General features: G+C 47.4%; 1 protein-coding gene across 3 annotated transcripts; it reads right to left on the reverse strand.

Annotated features, from left to right (window-relative positions):
• Positions 1 to 2,362: 2,362 nt before the first annotated feature.
• Positions 2,363 to 10,244, reverse strand: SHOX2 (SHOX homeobox 2). 3 transcript variants are annotated; one of them, XM_075004352.1, is made up of 5 exons: positions 9,986 to 10,244; positions 7,257 to 7,465; positions 4,925 to 4,982; positions 4,457 to 4,545; positions 2,363 to 2,750 (listed from the first exon to the last, which is right to left on the reverse strand). In XM_075004352.1, exons 1-5 carry the CDS (start codon positions 10,242 to 10,244, stop codon positions 2,493 to 2,495), a joined length of 873 nt encoding a protein of 290 aa, XP_074860453.1. In that variant the 3' UTR covers positions 2,363 to 2,492. The 3 variants fall into 3 exon arrangements, with proteins under 3 accessions (XP_074860453.1, XP_074860452.1, XP_074860451.1); XM_075004351.1 differs by having other exon boundaries at positions 2,363 to 2,786; XM_075004350.1 differs by having other exon boundaries at positions 2,363 to 2,786; positions 7,257 to 7,495; positions 9,950 to 10,244.
• Between the last annotated feature and the right edge of the window lie 3,271 nt (positions 10,245 to 13,515).

Below are 13,515 nucleotides of genomic sequence, written 5' to 3' on the forward strand. Positions count from 1 at the left end.
ACGGGCAGGCTGCTGGCCCTGGCAGTGTGGGGCTTGGGTGGGTGGCTTGGGCAGCTGGCCCACAGCTGGGGCAGGTGGCTAGGGGGCAGGCAGCTGGTCCCAGCAGGACAGGGTTCAGGCAGCTGGCAGGCAGGTGAGTGGCTGGCCCTGGCAGGTGGATGGCTCAGGGGGGCAGCTCTGGCAGCACAGGTCTTGGGTGGGTGGCTGGTGTGGGCAGCTTTGGGCACTGGCATGGGACTCAGGCAGCCACCCCCAAGGGGCCAAGTAAAACTCTTTGTACTTATTTGTAACTTTAAATAACGTTTTTATGTCAAGTTTTTGTCTCTATTCTAAATTATGAAATGATTTTTTTGTTAAAAGGAGGGTTGGATGATAGTAAAGAAGAGGTGGGGGCATGAAGGGTTTCTCAAAAATCAAAAGTGGGGCGTGATGCTGAAAAGCTTAGCAAGCCCTGTCTTAAAGCACTCTTGCTTATAAATTCTGTATCTCCTTGGCTGCAAAATGTTTCTTGGGAGAACCTTTTAGACAGCTTTTAGAAACTCTCATACCAATAAGGCAACATTAAGGATACACTGTACTGGTGACAATAACAAGAGAGAGAACATTTCCCAACAATACAAATTCTCAGTATTTCTTATGTGAAAAATACCCCAGTTTTATTACCTGAGAAAAGTTCATTGGCGTTTAAAAGTCTGAAGTGATATTTTATCTGCTTCGGCCTATTTATAAGTTAGAGTCAGAGTAAAACTGAGATTCTGCTAAACTATTTTCAAAGTGGCCTTAACGCATAGATAGGGACCAGCGATCCTTCATCATTGGGCTGGTCATTATAGATTTGTTGCATTTTTAAAAAAAGAAGAAGGAAATATGCACACTATAAAGGTATAAACACAAAAATGGAAGAATGTCACTGATTATTTAATATTAACAGTACCAGAAGTGACGTAAACCCGTCAGCTAAAACTTTTTTCATTCATTAAATCGCAAAGTGTCTTAAAGTCATAACTTGGCACTTATTGAAAACTGTGACGTCAACAAGCATTAACAAAAGTGAAGCAAACCTGAGTGAAACAAAATATGTTGTACTGACAACAAATGGACTGAAATAACAGCATCTTTTTCAATTTGTTTAAATAACTTAAAATACACTAGAAAAAATACGGTGAATATAAATAATTTTGTTTTCATGGAGAACAAATAGTTACAAAGCCCATCCATACCAAAGTTCACTTAGAAGAGCTTTCCCCTCTGTCTTGGCAAAAAATATTAAAATCATGAGGGTACGATGGCAAGCTGGGTTACAAATCACCAATATATCCCAGATTAAATATCCGTGTCCTTCAAATGTTTAAAAAAAATCACAGGATTACGTGAATAGATACAGCTTTATGAGAAAAATGTAAATGTTTGACAATCAACTATCAATTCACAAGTTATAGCCAAAATAAACTTTGTTCGTGTGTATCAACATATTTTACATGTACCTAGTACCTATTATTGGAATTTAACATGGTGTGGTTGGGGAATTAAATACAGTTTTTTGTCCTAAGGACACCAGGGACCTGCAAAGAGAAATACTCTTCTGTTCTTCTGCTTTCTGAGCCCTCCTATTTCAGGAGGAGGACAGCAAACAGCCAACAAAGATATGAATGAAAAGGTTAGTGGTTGATCTTTCTCTCTTTCCTCCGAGGTTAAAAATATCAGCCACATTTGTTTGTCTGGTTAGTTTTTCTACTAAAGATGAGGGTGAAGTGCAAGTGAATCAAAGGGACGCCATCAATGAAATACAAATACATGCAACCCGGAATTCTGCTGGAAGAAATATCCCGGACAGTTTTCCCATTAGAAATTCTCAGGGAAATCATTGTCTTTTATTTTATTTTATTTTATTTTACCGCTTCCTATTCGTCTTTTCTTCGCTCTATTTCCAGACTGGTTGTTAAACTCAAGTATCTGATGCAACGTGAAAGGAGGCCCGCCTCTCTTATCAAATTTCTTGTATTAAAGTGAACTTCGCAGAAAAAGGTCAGTTTCCAAACCTGTGAACTTCCCAGCTGCGTGTCTATTTCATCTAATTCTTTAAATAAGTATATATCTTCCTTCCATTTCTGGTCTCCTTTTCCCCCATTAAAAACTTTAAAGTTGTTCCTTTTGGTCTCCCCTCTCTCATCTCGATTTCCTTTCTTCATATTTAGTTGTCTTTATATTTCCTAACCTATGAAAAGCCTCACAGTGGTTTTGTTCCTTCCCTTTGTTTATTTTTGTTCAACTTTCTTTAACAAATACTAGCACTCTCTCTCTCTCTCTCGTTGGGTGCTTTGTTATAATGTCTCTCTGTTCTGGTTGTCGGTGTTTTGCATTTCAGTCATAAATAGGACCCGAGACCCGGGGAAGTCATTAGCCTTTCGCTTGTGTTTGCCGTGATGTGTTTTGTGTTGTGCTCCTCCGGCTCGTGATTGCAGTGTCCCCAAGAGGCGGCAGTGGAGGAGGAGTCACAGCCCTAACGCGGCCGCGTGCTTTTTGGCTTTCAGTCTGAGGTCAGCGATGCTGGAGTTCTTGCTGGTGGTCTTGGCCGCCGCCGCTGCGGCCACCACCGAAGCTGCAGAGGCGGATTCCGCGGCCAGTGTGGCCAATGGCAGGCCGAAGGGCGGCGCGGGGAACATCATGTAGGGGGCGTGGGCGGCCAGGTGCGGGTGGAGGTGGTGATGTGCGTGTGCCACGGCGCTGTCCAACTGCAGCTGGGCCTGAACCTGAAAGGACAAGGGCGTCACGTTGCAATGACTATCCTAAAGGTGTAACAAGAATAAAAACAAAGCATTAACACACCTAAGCGGGGCTGGGAGCGTAGCCTGCCTGCCTGGCTCTGCGTGGCAGTCCGCCTGAGCGTGTGCCGGGGTGCGCCTGTGTGTCAGTCCGCCTGAGCGTGTGCCGGGGTGCGCCTGTGTGTCAGTCCGGCTGCCTGAGTGACAGTCTATCCGCCCGTTGCCCGTGTGTGGCTGTGAAACAGTCTGCACCTCTGTTGCCTCGGTGTGCCTGTGCATCTGCCTGCCTGTGTGACAGTGTGCCTGAGGCAGTGCCCATGTGTGTCTGGGTGACAATCTGCTTGCCTGAGTAACAGTTTGCCTGGCTGTTGCCCGTGTGTGTTACAAAATACCTGCTTGTGTGACGTTCTGGACCGCTGTTGCCCCCTGTGCCTGTGTGAGAGTGCATCTGCCTGTGTTTGTGTAACAATCTGCTTGAGCGTGTGTCCGGATGTGTCTAAGTGACAGTAGGCCTGCCTGTGTGGCCGCCTGCCTGTCTGACAGTCTGCCTGCATGTTGCCCATGTGTGTTCGTGCGACAATCTGCCTGCTCGTGTGACATTCTGCACTCCCGTTGCCCCTGCGTGCCAGTCTGCCTCAGTGTGCCCTTGTGTGTCCATGTGACACTGCCTAAGTGTGCAGCTGTGTCAGTGACAATCTGCCTATGTGTCCGTCTGCCTGTTTTTGTGCGTGTGCACGTGTGTGACAATCTCCCTTACTGTGTGGCCCTCTACCTGCCCGTTCAACAGTTGTCTGCCTGTGGCTGTGTGACAGTGCGCCAGTAAGTGTACCCTTGTGTGTCTGTGTGGCAGTCTGCCTCTGAGTATGCCTGCATGGCATTCTAGCTGCCTGTAGGCCAGTCTACCTGTGTGTGTGTGTGTGTGAGAGAGAGAGAGAGAGAGAGAGATAGTGAGCTGGGCGGCGTGGCAGTGTCTGCGAGTCTGCCTGGCAGTGGGGGGCTGCGTGTGATACCTAGGGAAACAGTTCTTGCTCTGGAGGGTGTTTTATTTGAGATGCAGTAAAGACATACCAAAGCTACTGCCGTCTCGCTCAGCCTTTAGCACAGGCAGACACCAGAACGCAGGGGGAAGCCGGGGCGCAGGCTGCCCCTTTCACACGGATGCTGACATTCATTCTGAATAAGACGCCCCCCACCCATTACTACTGTACCCCATTAGCCCGGCTCGAGAGGAGGGTGTGACGTCCCCTGGCTGGGGTGCGGGAGGAAGTGGTGTGACGGACGGCAGCGGCGTGGCCGGGGGCTCTGGGCTAAGCAGTCCCGTAGCTAGCTGGTGTTGCTGGCTCTCTTTAAGTAACTCCCCGCCGGTTTTACTCTCCCCGCGGAGTACCCGCGGCACCACTTCCATCCCTCGGCTTTGCGCGGGGCTGGAAGGCCTTTCCCGTGGAGCGCGATCTGTCCGTGCAGGCTGCCCTCCAGCCCCACGGGGCTGTCACGGGTGGCAGGGAGCTGCGCACGCAGACCTGGCTGTGTGTGGCTGTTGTAGACGTGTGTTGCGCAGGCTAGATAATCCCGGCCTCCAGCGGGCGGAGATGCTGTCACCAGTCGCTTGCACAGGGGGAGGGGGGCGTTCAGCCTGAGAAAGGGGGGCCCCTCGTTTGCACCGTACCGGTACAAGTCGGCTTTACGCTACTTGCCTGCTGAAAGGGCATCCTCAAAGCGCCCACATTGACATATGGTGCAACTCTGCAAGCTTCAAATTGACTGGCTGCTCCTATGAGAACACCTGCAATAACCAGCAGAAGAAATACATAAATACCGCCTGCGCCTCCGTTTGCAAGAAAAGACTCTCTGAGTTCCGCAAACTTACAGGTGAACACACCACAGTTGTTGGGTTTTTTTTTTTTGTCTTGGTTTTTGGTTTGTTTGTTTTGCTTCCAGCATTGCTTGCTTTCTGCCAGTACACATTTAATAACTTTATCAATCAATTACCGGTGATAAAACTTTTAATATCACATAGGTAGCTTTCACATTAGATCATGTACCCTAGCCAGCTGGAGCCCGAGGTGTTTCTCAACAGGAACTCTCTCTCTCAACTGGCATTATGGATATTGTGTAATTCTTCCCTTCAGCTTAAGCCTCTTTTATAAGACCATAAAGCATACCTTTATGAAGCTGATTTTCTTGTTTTCTACACTTAGCTCTTCTGTTTTGAAACCACACCTGAAGAAAGAGAAAAAATAAACCAGCTACTCTAACAGGAACCCAGCTTTAAAAGAGGATTCAAAGAACAGAGGAGTTGTGCTCTAGAAGAATATTGCAGCTGTTACAGCAAACGGATTGTGTGTATCGGGCAGCCCAGATTTGCAAGTCTAGAAGCTAAGAGGCATCATGAAAATAATACAAATGATAAATAATAGACATGTGCAGCAGCTCCTGCTAGTTCTATATCACATACTTTCTCAGCTCTGGTTTCACCTCTCCACATTAGGGTCCCAAATGACTTAAATCACTCCCTGATATCTAATACTAGCTTGTGCTAATGGGTTTAGATGTCTGCGCTGTAAGCCCTGAGAAGAATGTGCTCGTTAATAGCCTGTAATATTAATTAGCTTTATCGTCAAGAAAAACTAAACACCAAAGCATTTAATGACTCACTTTTGGGGAGTAATTACTGTCATAAAAGCTTCACTACAAAGAAGTTTAGATTTTCTCTGTTCCTCTGTGCAGTGGAGTGTAACACAGAAGCTGAATAATTGTCTCTTTATTATGATAATCTAATATGCTTCTATAGAAAAGTCCGCACGTTAGGCAAGACGATACATTTACTCCTGGATATAGGGCTGTTGAAACAAATTTAAAAGGAGAAAGTTCTACTTCCTTAAAGAGAAGGAAAATAGGTGTTTTAAACATTTCGCTTTATAAGGCAAACCTCTGCGTTTCAGAAGACACGTCCACCAAAAATTCTTTGCCCCACGCATAAAAATCTCTTAAACAATCTTTTTCTTGATCTCTTTAAGAGTCATCTATAAATGTGGCACACTCTCCAGCTATGCCTTATTTTAGTCAAGCTAAATCTGTTCAACATCTTCCTCCACATCCAGTCTCTCATTTAAAAGACAAATTCCATAATTTACAAATTAGTGAAGCAGCAAGAGAAAATATCATGGCTAAGCGTTTTCCGGCACAGTGTAAAGGGAATGGGCTTAATCTATGTAAATATCTAACAGTTATGATGCACCCTGCGATTTGACATAATAGAATGTGGATTAGATGCTACAGTGGGATTCTTTGTCGACCAAACACCCACCAGAAGGAATCACCTCCTTTAAATTTTTCATGGAGAAGTTGGGACTTTCATCGTTTTGGAAATTTTGAAGATTTGTTCAGCATAAAGAGGTGGCTGCCCCCGCGGAAAACAGAACACCAGAGAAGTGAAAGGGAAGGCTCCTTTGGTGAGACTCTGGTGACAAAGGCTGCTTATTATTACTTTTTTGGTCCAACGTGACTGCTCTGTTTATGTCCTTATCCTATTACAAGATGCAGGGAAACCCCATAAGAATTGTGTGCCTAGTTTGGTGCAGATGGTGGCCTATAAGCACAAAGATTGAGGGGGAGTATCTGTTACAGCAGTACTTTCAAAACAGCTGCAGATGTTTGGGGCCTAAAACTGCTCCATGTGTTACACCAAATAATGACCGTCATTTTCCCTTATTTTATTATTTGAAGGGAAATACACTGACACAGCTACATTTGTTCTCACTGAAGAAGTCACCCTCGGCTCTCCAGCTGGATGAAGCCTCAGCCTGCTTGCCCCTATTTATTTCAGGTGGGTGAAACTAACTGGAGAGAACTCAAGAACTGGTTCTCAACCCTTCTCGAGAGAAGCTTGGAAGTAAACGTCCAGGCAGCTTGGTTGGCGTCTAGCTCAAGAAGCTCAGTTGAACTAGGGTGTTATTTTTGTTAGAGATTATGTTTTAACACTGCTGAACAGAGCCAGTTCTGCAAAACTTGTTCACTCCGTCTCTGGCATCGCCTTAGATTTAAGAACCATCGGTAAAAAACTGACCTTCAAATTTCTTCACTTAACAGTTACTAATTTAGTTTATAGTCAGTACAGCTATAAACTTAATTGGTACATCCGCCTGGTGAACTCCGAGACAGGAGCAGAGGAGGAAAAAACACAGAGAACAAAACATCCGCTCTAATTCTTGCAGTCAGCCAAAAATCAACCCTTGTTTGAAATCCTGGTAAGTAGGAAGCCTTAAGCTGGGGAGGACTTACACCACTCTAAAGGAGGGAATCGTGGTTCATGCAGATGCTGGGTGACATTAGGCCCAGGAATCTCTTTTCAGGCCAGGGACAGACTCCAACTGAACAGGACAGCAATGGCGAGTGAAAAGCCTGGCCTCAGGTACGGCAGTTCCCACGCACAGCTGTATTACAGCTAAATTACGCACAGAACCCCACACGCTGCAACAGTCTTTGCTGGCCTACCTGCACTCTGGCCTCGGACAGACCGAGCCTCTGGCTCAGCTCCTCTCGCATGAAGGCGTCCGGATAGTGGGTCTCATCGAAAAGCCTCTCCAGCTCGTTCAGCTGCTCCAGAGTGAAATTCGTCCGGCTTCTCCTCTGCTTGATCTTCGTCTGCCCTTCATCCTCCATCACTTTCGCATCCTCCTTGCGGTCCTTCAGCTCTGGGGAGACTGAGCGTGAAAGAAAACAGTCAGCCCGAGCTAGCACCAGAGGGACGGCAGGAGCGGTCCGCCCGGGCGTGGGTTGGCCCCTCCAGGCTGTATTCTTGGCTTTAGGAGGGAAAGGCGTGGCAGGGGAAATGCTAAAGATCACCTCTCGAACCGGCGTCTGGCCGGCGGAAATTGACCAGATCGCTTTTAATTCGGAATGAGCTTTGGCGTTTCCTAGTGGGGCTGGGGCAGTGTTCCCCCGGCGGAAAGGGCGCCAGCAAAATACTCCTCAGGCAAAGGCCTTATTTCCAGATGCATTGAGGTTAGGGGATGAGCCGAGCCGGGCCATTGAGTCACACCCACGTTTTCGAGTCCCTCAGCGGAACTTGGATGCAGAGGGAAATTGTGACCCTGGGAAGCCACCGGGGCTGTGGCGCACTCGTTCTCCTGCAGTGCAGCCGCGCCAGCTTTCCTGGCGAGCAGTGGTCTGAATGCGGACCCCTGGAGGCGCACGCCTGGGGCAAGTCGCTCTGCCCACCAGCATGGGGCATCGCCCCTCGCAGGAACTGAGCCCGACTCCAGGTCTGCCCTCCTCACATCAGTGTCATTTCGTGGGGCCCTCCACCCACCCCGTGGTGGGACACCAGCGGCGTTTGAATGCCCCTCGGTACCAGTGGAAAGCCTCGCACCACTGCCCAGCGTCATTTACCGAAAGCCAAAACTAAAGCGTCCAGGCGCGATCCCTCCGCTGCCTTGGTGAATTAGTACCTCAAATATCACAGCAACAGGTCGGAGTGGCAAACCGGCCCTGGGCTGTCGGAGGCTTTTCATGCTCTCGGCCAGCACTGTCTGGTGTTTAATAACACAGGCATCCGTCTGGTCCGAATTTACATAGGCTGAGGTTTGATATTAGTGTTTAATTTCCGGGTGACTAAGCATTCTCTGCTAGCTAGGCGTCTAAATGACAATAGCCACCGAGAGCTCCTATGTGTGTAGTTAATTAACATTTGTCGGGCTTCCTAACAACCCGTTGGGTCTGCAACTGTAGTCCTGCCCGTTCCTGCTTCCTGCTGCAGGGCTTTGGGATGGGATTTTGTTTGCGCACCTCAAGTGCGGGCTGTGTTTACTGTGCGCGCAGCTCTTTAGAACCCTCTGATCACTATCCCAATTTGCTTTTAAAATCATTTCCGGAAGATGCTCCCAGTCAAGTCCCGATCTGGAGAGAAATACTTCTTGGAACAAAAGGCCTGAAGTAAACAGTCCCTCGCTATTACATCCTCATTTCAACGCCAAACGCCGTCTTTCAAATGTAGCTCTGAAACGGGACGTCTTTTCTGTCTTTTGTAAGATTATTCCCTTCCCTCGGTCTGCCTCTATATACACTCACATATCGGCACACAGACACATCCAAGGGAAGGGACTCCAAGTATAACATAGGCTTGCGTTGTAACTATTAGGGTTTTTAAATAAGTGCTTATTGTATATGTATCCCTAGCATTATATCCAGTTGTGCGATTGGCTGGCTTGTAAAATAAATGTACAAAACATTCCTGTGTAATGCCCATTGTTTCGATGCGGTTTTAAAATAGAATGGAATATGAAATATGCTCTTATCCATATCTGGTCAATGCATAACCATTAAATATACTTCACCTATGGCTATAGATACCGACAGCATTTCATCTACACGGGGGGGATTTTTCTACTTTTTAGGTATAAACGGATTAATATAGGTAACGTAGCTTTGGTTCACACCGCAATAACTTCTCCTTAGGTTTTAATCAGGAACAGATCGTATTATAAAACAAGTTAATTGCAAGCTGCAATATTTTCATTTAAACTTCTAGGCATGCCACATTTCCCTTAATTGGAAAAACGTGGAAATATAGCCATTAATGGAGCCCACTCTCCAGATTAATGATGTTATTGGTTAAAGCCCCGGAATCGTTAAAGCGGTAGCTAAGTTTAACTCTGCCACATTGTCTTATGCAAATGCAGCGCAGTTTAAGGTGTACTGCAAAATGTAGGTCGTTTTAGCGCTGCCTCCTGCTAACGCGCCAGCCTGCGCAAATGAGCCGCTGGGGTGGCGTGAGTTCCGCGCTAGCTCATTGTCGGAGGAAACAGAATCAAAGTTCATGGAGGAATAAAGCCCGATACAGCCACCGGCCGCCTGCTCTGGAGCAACCCCCGGCGGACCAAAGAGACAGGACAAAGCTTCCACGCACGCAAAAGTCCTCTGGGTCGCGCTGGCTTTTCCCAGAGCCCTGAACCTCGGGGTGGCAGCTCTCCCCCGGCAGAACCCGGGCAGGGCGGACATGCTGGTTCTCCTGTAACTTTCACCCCTCCGCCGGGCGCGGGGAGCGGGGCCAGGCGGGAGAGCTACATGGGGGGGTCACGCAAGAATGGGGGGAAACAAACGCGCCCCAGCCCGCCCCCCTTTCCGCCCCAGACAACCGGCCGGCTGCTGGACTCGCCCCCCGGCCTGGCCCGCGCTCGCGGGGCGACGGGTGGGCAGGAGGGGGCCGCGGGCGTCGCCTTTACCCTCGCTGAGTTTGGGAGTGCCGGCGTCCCTGGCTCTCTCGGCGGCGCCCATGTCCAGCTCCCTGGCTGGAGACCCTCCTCCTCCGGCTCGGCCCGCGGGGCTGCTCACGTCCTCCCGGCTGGGGTCGCTGGAGCCGCCGCAGTCCTTGCCGCCCCTGACAGGTCCGCTCTCCAGCACCTCCCGGTAGGTGATCAGCTCCTTCTTCTCCTTCACTTTCTGATCAAACGACTTGGAGACAAACGCGGTAAGTTCTTCCATCGCCGGCTCCTTCCCCTGGCTCGCGCCTCTGGCTGCCCCAGAGCCCCCAGTAACACATCCACGGAGTGGGAAGGGGAGGGGGGCCCGCGGCGGCGGGGCTGGAGTTCAATGGCAGCCGCCGTCCCCCCGCCGGACGGATCCCGGGCGGTGGGAAGATCTTTGACAATTCGCCCCGCTAAGAGTTCAGATCTGCTAGCGCCGTTGCTATTGAAGTCGCGCTATTTATACTTCGCGGAGCCTGCCCCTTGTTCGGAGCAAATTACCTCCCCTTGGAGCGAGGCAGGGACCCGCGTCTGCCGGCACCGCCGCGGCGAGCGCGCGAGGCAGAGAGCCCCCCGGTCCTCCAGCGTGCGGAGCCTTGTGGCCAGGGCTTGCTAGCGGCCATTAATCCCGGATTGACAAGGAGCCCTAATTAATTTAATTAGGCGTGGATCTTGCGCTAGTGCCCCGAGTTAGTTGAGCACGGGGGAAATGGGCAGGAGCTGCAGGGGAGGGGCCAAACTGAAAGCTGACAAGGCGGCTTGGAGAGGGGGCGAGAAGCGGGGAGCGCAGCCTCCAAACGTCGTGTAGACCCAGCACGCGGGCGCAGTCACTCAGGTGCGGCGGTCCGAGAGGAGAAGCGGCTCTCACAAAAGACCGGCGCTGCTTTGGTCGGGCCCAGGCGCGAGCGAGAGGCAGAGATGGGTTAATCTGAAAGGCGGCGCGGCTGGTTTGTTGCGATATTTCCCAAGCAGATGTTTAGTGACACGCCAAATTTGAAAGCGCGTTTGCAAAGCTGGGACGGGTGACGGGCAGTGCGCGTCCTGGTTCCCACGAAATAATCTTTCCCCACGCTGTTGCTTTGTATCAGATTATTATTCCATTTGCGTCAACAAACCTCCCCAGAGGAAGCCGTTAGTTACTTTCGTGTTAAGAATCTGATGCGTTTGTTCTAAAATTGTTTGCACTTCATTTTTCTTTTCTCCCACAGGACCGAGAGGAGAGACTCCCGTACACAGACTTACTTGTGCAGGTTTTTGGCTTAGCAGTTAAGTAAACAGTGACAATACACACACATTTCGGGAAAACTCTCCCGGATGCGCCTCATTGCTAATATTAGTCCATTTTACAGATCGTTTGTCAAAGTATGCGAGGAAATACCATATTTAGGATTAATAAGTTATTCGTATTTGCACTGATGAAAATGTGCAAGTTGTAAGGGACTTGTTGATTCTATAGAAACATTCACATATTAGGTGACGGCACAGCTTGAAAAGTTCGACCTTAAATAGTAACAGAAACACAAAATTTAAAAAAGCAGTTAAGAATGACAAATGCAACCCGGTGATTAACATTTTTATGTGACAAATAAAGGAATCAGATTAGACAGTATTACTGTATTTATCGCTAATACTGCCTTTCTCTTATTGTTTAAATCCTATTAAAATAACTTTTTAATCGGTGGGCTGTGTAGGATGCAGCTATTTTGCACCTTGGATAGAGTTCTAATAAATTATTCAAAATTGTTTATCTCTTGTTTGTGTATTGATTTTTTTATGACCTTTTCAAAGGGACTTTACATAAGAGTGTTTATTTACTATAATAGATATAGTATTTAGAATTTAATTAGCATTTCTCAGATCCATTTATGTGTGTCTTAGATACAATAGACAATAATTTACTTTTTCCAAGTTATAGCATTTAGAAGACAACGCTAATCAAGACATCATGCTGCCTATTGAAATACAGAGGACTTTAAGTTCAGTTTGTTCAGACTGATAGTTTTGATACTGCAAAGTACCGGCTTTGAGAAACGGAAACATCGTTGTGTCATATCGATTTTTTTGAGATTGTTTGGGAAGATTGTTATCACTGGACAAATTAAATGAATTCGCAGTTATTCTGAACTACAGAAATAAGACACGATGTTACTGTTAAAGTGACAAAGTGAGCCGAGAAGAGAACACATTTAAAATACTGAACTTTGGATGTTAAACCGTGGGAACAAACTTTTTTTTTTTTTTTAATTTCACATAGTTGACCAATTCCCGCCCTGGCAACACAGATTCTAAATCATATGTATAAAACTAACAACATTTTAAATACCAAATAGTCTCAGAACTTAAAAGAGAAGAAAGTGTCAACTCTTCGGTCTACAAGCTAGTCTGTGTTTTTGAAAATAACGTGGGGCCAATTGAAGCTGCAGATGAAAGTATGCTTGAAAGGTTCATTTAAAACGGTACATGTTTGAGGTGGGAATTTTGAGGGCATGTTTACTTAATATTATAGACAAGCTAATATCCAACTGCTGTGAAAATATTTAAATGGTTACAAAACTCCATGTTCATAGAAAGCGATCACCTCCTTTATTCATCCCACATATGTATACTCAATGCGTTCTGTATTCTCTCTCTCCCTATGGAGGAGGGGACCTTTTATGGAAAAAGAAGCAGCTCATGTTTTATAATATAACCAATCCCCAATCCAAAAAAGTTCGGTTAAAATAAATAAAATTGGAGACTTCGGCATCTTTTTAGCAGGCTCCATGAACTGAACTGTTGTGCTTAATCGCAGCTGTCTGTGAATAACCGAAGAACCTGTATAACAACAGCCCTCTCTCTCTCACTTACCCGCCACCCAGAAAGCGACCCAAAGCGCATAGCAGCTACTTTACTCCACCACTTCAAGTGCTTCGCCTTTATGGCAGAGAGGGGAAATGGATCCTTCTGCCTGGGGAAAAATATGTCAGGGTAGCAAGTAGTCCAGGAAATACTGAGCTTCTTTAATTACTTTTGGCTTAAATGAAAAACTATAAATTTTATTTCTCTCCCCCACTTCTTCCAGCAGCCCCCTTCTCCACCTCCCTCAAACACCACGAGTCAAAACAGTCTCTTAAATGAAAAACTAATTTGCACCCAACCTCAGAAAACCATCACCAGCTCCCAGGGAAAGAGAAACGCTGCGTTTTAAAGGAATTTGCAAATAAATCACCGCGATTTTAATCATAGTGCGCCTACAGAGACAGAGCCCTGTGATTTATTTATTCCAGCATTTTTGGCTACTAAAGAAGGGATATTCATTTTATCCCTCTCAGCTGCATTAAAAAGCCCGCACAGGCCGAGTGTACATTAATTAATTAATTTGTTGCTGTGATTATTATTAGATGAGCATTGCTAGCCTCGCTGGAGAGAAGCGCAGAGGCTTCAATCGATGTTTTCTGCATTCCCCAGCCCCGCTCTCAGCCTGGCTGCATGGATGAGCTCCGGGATGGCTTGGCCCTGCCTGGCGGCGG

The sequence above is a fragment of the Carettochelys insculpta genome, chromosome 10 (assembly GCF_033958435.1).
Source record: "Carettochelys insculpta isolate YL-2023 chromosome 10, ASM3395843v1, whole genome shotgun sequence".
Lineage (NCBI taxonomy): Eukaryota > Metazoa > Chordata > Testudines > Carettochelyidae > Carettochelys > Carettochelys insculpta.